The sequence below is a fragment of the Morone saxatilis genome, unplaced genomic scaffold, assembly GCF_004916995.1.
Source record: "Morone saxatilis isolate NCDOM2014 unplaced genomic scaffold, NCSU_SB_2.0 Contig12, whole genome shotgun sequence".
In the NCBI taxonomy this organism is placed as follows: domain Eukaryota; kingdom Metazoa; phylum Chordata; class Actinopteri; family Moronidae; genus Morone; species Morone saxatilis.
In genome coordinates this window covers 14,465,499-14,471,477 of record NW_023339674.1, presented here as the reverse complement: position 1 = coordinate 14,471,477, position 5,979 = coordinate 14,465,499, and the positions used below count along the sequence as shown (strand labels likewise).

Genomic DNA, 5,979 nt, shown 5'->3' with positions numbered 1-5,979 from the left:
TGGCTAGGGTTTAACAGGTTAAAAACCCAAGTGGTGTCCAGCACTGTCTCTTTAAGTCATCTTTCAGTTCAATCAGAGAGGGTTCAAAAAAAAGAAGATAGCGGCCCTAATTACGTCACGCCCCCTCCGGTTTTGTCCCTCTGGTTTTCTCATAAACGTCCGCCGCTGTCCTCTGTTCATCGTACCAGTTGATTCCCATTGAAACCAAGGCGCGACTTGTCAAAACGCAGCTTTGAACACGTTGACCAAGCGGCGGCAGCGGCGGATAAGAAGACGGGAGCGAGACTACCGCCTCTTTTATAGGATTAAAAAAAAAAAATCTTCTCATTTCATCGTGTTGCCGTCGCTGGACTACTTTGGCTCCTGTGTTGGTTTCCACGGTGAATCTCCTGCTCCAACGGCTCGGAGACGTCCGTTATAACGGCTCGGAGGCGTTATATAAGGCGAGTAACGGACAGAGATGAGACCGCACGGACGTTGCAGCACAGCGGCGCAGTGATCGCACGTTGCCGGGTTTTGGCAGGGCGACAGAAGACGGCCAACCTAAAGTCCAGTTCGGTTATGTATCATATGTGCTACATCACGTTTTAGGTTAATTTATTCGCGCAGCCAGCTGAGCTCGGACGCCGCTGCCAATGCTGGTCCATTCACTGTTGTGTGCGTATGCTTTAATTTAGCTAGGCGGCTAACCAGGACGCGCTGCTGCTGCCGCCGATGAGCCGTGTGCGTATAGCGGAAAGATGACCAGAGGAAACCTCCACCAGACAGGCGCTAATGGCTCAGATTAATCGTCTAAACCCGATATAATAATTGGTTCGTGTGGGTTATCACATACAGCCACAAAGCCGATGTGTCTGGTCAGACCCGGTGGGCCCTGCTATCATTCATAAAACGGTCCTGGACGCGAAGAATGGGCCCATGTCTTAATTTGGAAAACAAAGAATTAGGCTACTGAAGAGGTTAAGCTGGTTAGATAAGCTTGTTTTAGCGTTTTTAGGTTAGCTTGCAAGCTGGTTGAGGGATTAGTCACACAGTCTGGACTGTACATCTCCCTGCGCTCCCTCTCTCCCTCAATTGGAGTATTTTTTTTTTCCGGTTTCCACGTTATTTTTTGTTTTGTTTTGTTCTCTCTGCGCCGCAACACAATGAGCAGTCACACCGGGGACACCGGGCCGGTGGAAGTGGAGCCCATGCCGGGATACTTGGATCTCATCACCAGAGCCTCCACCGTAATGCTGGGCGCATGGAGAGACTGTAGTACGTGCGGGCTGGAGCTCTCCAAACGGACTCTCCTGGATAACGCATACATTACCTTCACCGAAATCGCCCTGTTCTTCTTTTGCGCCTTTTTGTGGACCCAGGTCAGGCGGGGACTGACAGAAAGTCTGTTTAAGGTGAGTGGCGCACATTCACATACACACTGATCCCTCAGCTACCCAAGGTTATTTTATTTACACCCTTAATTAATGGGTTTAGTGGCTCATAGCTCTAATTAGAGCCCCAGCACTGCACAAGTGTGGCCTCTGAGCCTGCCGTCCCTCAGGAGCTGCTCCTGAAAGCTGTGGGCAGACTGAGTGTGAGGCTGTAGGTGTAAGCAGGTGGGAGTGAGTGTCAGCAGTGCTAACAAATATTAGATACAGTTGTAGGTTTAAGATACAGACAGTAAACAGCCTTATCTGTACATGTGTTGGGCAAACATGTGAGCTGAACAAGACAACAACACTAGAAATATGAAATTCTGTTATATGATTCACATTTTAATGAGCAGTTTTTGTATCTACGTTTTCTTTTTGGCACTCACACACAGGCATTTCATTGCTTTGCATTGTAATGTAAGTATGTATTTCCTGGTTATAAATGCTTATGATCCCAGCCAGTAATGTCCTATTAAGACTAAAACCAGAGAACTGCTGGTAATCTGGTGATCAGATTAGAGGTTGTGATGACAAAGTCAGTTTTTACACTAAATCTGAAACAAATAATTTAAAAAAAAGCGCCTGTTTTTTATCTGGGATTTTGTGTGCTATCTGAATACAATCCGAAGATTACAGTAAATATGATCCTGAGGTTTTTAGGTTTCTGTTAGTGCTTTTAGGTACTTTCTTGAGACATCAGCAAGGTCATAAATTGCAATTATGTCAAGTTGCAAGTGATGGAGACTTCCTACAGCCCCTCCCCTCCCTGCCTGTCCCTTCTTCTCTCTGTGTCACACACGCACATAAACTATGCTGGAATTAGGGCAGGAAAAAAGTGCATAAAATGTTGTATATATAATTTTATGTTGCAATAGCAGTATATATTGTAAAATGATACATTTTCTGGGAAGTCACTTCAACTCTGCATGGCTACAATAACCAGAAAGGAAATTGCAAATCCAGTAATCGAATACCTGACGATTCAAAGCGTTTCTTCACATTGACACAAACATCCTATAAAAATCAAGTTGCCACCAGTCAGTCACACACACACACACACTGGTTCACAGCACAACGACCCAGTTCACACAGAGATGTTACGTGAAGGAATTCCTATCTCGGTTTAAATGGTATGGCAAAATCTCTGCTGGTGGAAACGTGTAGTGTCCCGCTGTGTATAGGATCATGTTGTCCTAATATATTATATTAACAGCTTCATTTTGAGATACATGTTGCCACCAATGAGTAGGAAATCATGGCAGTTACTTGAGGATGTGCCCTCACAAAACCACAATGTCTATAAAAGAAGCATCACAATATTGTTTCCTACCACAATATAGTCCCTCAGACCTGCTGTAACGGACTGGCCCTGCTCCCAGCTCTCCTATAGTCCCTCAGACCTGCTGTAACGGACTGGCCCTGCTCCCAGCTCTCCTATAGTCCCTCAGACCTGCTGTAAACGGACTGCCCGCTCCCAGCTCTCCTATAGTCCCTCAGACCTGCTGTAACGGACTGGCCCTGCTCCCAGCTCTCCTATAGTCCCTCAGAACCTGCTGTAACGGACTGGCCCTGCTCCCAGCTCTCCTATAGTCCCTCCACCCTGTTGGTGCTGCCAGGGAAAGGCCCTCTTTCTCCACAGATAGCCTGGATGTGGCTCATTATTCTGCGTTGGTCGTGAGGTGGGGGTGGGGTGCCTACACGTGGTGATGCTGTGATGAGCAGTATGTAGTTCAGGGCCCCATATGTAAAGCCAGATGTGGCCTGAGAATGCAAAGGATGAGGCCTGTTTCCCCCTTTTCCATTATGCATATGTGTCTCAGCAGGTGACTCACACATTCCTACAGAACAGGACAGGATGCATTAAGGGCTGTGAAGGATGAGGAGGTGAGACTTTAGGCTTGTGTCAGTGGTCCCTTACAGTGCTTACATTAGGGATACAGAGGGGAGGTTCAGTGTCGGGTCAGTCGTGTGGAGCTAAGGCCTTACGGATATAAAAGCTGAAGCGGGTTGTCAGAAGAGTACAATTACGTAGTTTGAAGTCTTATTTGAGCACAGACTTGAACAAACCAGGATGTTTTCTCACTCGTTAAGTCGATCTACATTTAATATCTGCTCTGTAACGATTAAATGTGTGGGTTTTCTCAGTGTTGAAGTACACAATTGCTGCGTGCTGATGTGGATTAAAAGAGGCTAAGCTGTCATACAGTATGAGCACAATAAATGACAGCAGGGACAATCGTGAGTACACATACTTAATTAGGTCCAGAGTTAATGAAACCTCGTGGACATTAAATGTTAGCTTAGACATCAGTGGACAAAGCTCTGTGTAATATTATCCTATAATATGATCTGACATGAATTAATGTCGCTTCCTCTGACACACAATGAAAACGCCATTTAAGGACCTCAAAGAAATTCAGATATACCTATCTTCATGCATTTGTTCACAGGGCCTATCAGGCAGTTAGTTGATTAAAAAATGAATCTGCAACTATCTGATTAAACTCTTAAAGTATACTGTTTGATGAGTCCAGGTTCTCAAATGTGTGGATTCTCTGCTTGTGTTTGTTTCATAGAAAACAGAATATTGTGAGTTATAAACTGTCGCTCATACAAAACAACACGTTTTTACGGCATCGCTTTGTGCTGAAGTTGTGATTTTCACTCCGCTGTTATAGACCAAACAATAAAATCAATCAATGAATCAAAAGAAGAATCTGCAGATTGATCAACAATGAAAATAATTGTTGGCTGCCGGCCCAGTTTGTTGTCTAAAAATCCAGCTCTACTTTCAGAAAGTTTATAATACATCTGCAGAAGAGCTGATGGATAAAAATAATTAGTTTCCTGTTTTGTTAGTTACAGTACTCCCAGTCATGTTTGGAGAATGAAAGATGACCCACTTAAAATCTCCATTTACTCTGGTCTGTATTTTCCACTGAACAGTCTGATTCCAGAGCAGCCTGTGTGTTGTATACTTAGCTGGCTGTAGTTAGTCAGTAGTGCCACAACAACAGCAGCCAGCCCTTGTTACGATGTGTTATCAACACGAGCGTGAGACTCATGCCTTCTGCTAGAGCCCACTTACTGTCAAAAGAGTTCACTGTGGACAAGCTAGGAAAGGTCAAGATTGAAACGTAGAGGTTGGGCGGACTGTCTTCTGCATTGGTATGTATCAGCCTTTCTGTGCTCATGTTAACCAAACGATGGAAGCCAGGTTTCATCATTTCACGTGTCGGTGAGCTGTTGGGGGAGGTAAGGCGAGAGTGTTGGGGGTGGGGACGGCTCCTGTGCACAGTAGTTTTCATCATGTTTCAGTTTTGGTTTGATGCTTGAGCGTACGAGTTCGAGCATCACCTATTCAGGTTAACTTAAATACAACTTGTTGATGAGCCACTTGAGCTCTACTGTTACATAAAGACAATAATCTCCTGACTCATCCACTGGAACTGCTGACGTTGGCATTTGAAAATAAAATTAAAAAACATAAACGTTTTTCTTTAAGTGTTAAAATGCTGAACATCTATCTCTGGGAATTTCCTCACTCTGCTGTTATGAACTGTCTTCTGTAGAAAATAGCAATCTTCTAAATGTCATGCAACACATAGACAAGTGTGAAAGCAGCTGTACTCCTTCCTCATTGTCTCTCTTTACTTTACTCTGCACACACATATTTGTGAGAGCGTATGCAGGCTAATGTCTCTATTTGCTTGCATGATTTCCATGGCTGTGTGGTTTCTGAGTTGTGCATTGCATTTATATGCACGTTTGTGCTAATGAGCGTGTGAGGTTTCAGACTTATGTTTGTGTTTGCATACAGTCAAAAAAAAGCCTGCATGCGCCACTTCCTCGGAGGGGATGAATAAACAGAAGGAAGAGCGAGCTAGAGGAAGGAAGGAGTGGCGAAGAGAAGTGGACTGAGGGGTTATGCATCTGAGGCCGAGCCTGCTGACTCAGCATGGAGCAGCCAATCATTAACACGACTGTGCACACTCCCTCACGCATGCATGTGTTGGTAAAATGACATACACGCATGCAAATTCTGTCCACCACCATTTGTTTTTATACCCAACATCACCAGAGCTTATGTTGCCTCCTTCACAGTAGCATAACGGCTCTAATAAATGCCTCCTGTAGCCCCTCACACACACACACACACACACACACACACACACACAACACACACACACAACACACACTAAGGCAGTCACTCATAAGAGGAGAGCAGCGGTACCGCTTGCCAGCTCCGGCCTCATTGCAGAGCTTATCTCCCTGCATAGAGCTGAGTAGCACCTCATCCCCTACTGTTGTTCTAAATGTGAAAGCAGCCTGAGGTTTGACAAGGTCCCCCACCACAGATCCCAGATCACATTCCACTAAGCCCCTGCTCATTGTTGTACATTAGAGCCGCAGAGAGAAACCCGATATTGGATTCGTGGTGAAGGGGAAGTGCTATCCATTCAGACAAAAGGGCCCACTCAGGTGCAACTTGCTCGTAATTTTGACACTGATTGCGAGCAGTTGTTATAAAGTTTGGTTATTACTCCTCTCCTCTCCTCTCCTC

General features: G+C 45.0%; 1 protein-coding gene across 1 annotated transcript in view; it reads left to right on the top strand.

The window, feature by feature from the left end:
• The first annotated feature begins 107 nt into the window (after window positions 1–107).
• The window catches only part of cers1 (ceramide synthase 1), a 26,745-nt gene continuing 20,873 nt past the window's right edge, over window positions 108–5,979 (top strand). Inside the window, exon 1 of the mRNA XM_035652699.1 lies at window positions 108–1,394. Coding sequence (XP_035508592.1) covers window positions 1,146–1,394 — 249 coding nt within the window. The 5' untranslated portion in view covers window positions 108–1,145. The remainder of the gene's footprint in view (window positions 1,395–5,979) is intronic.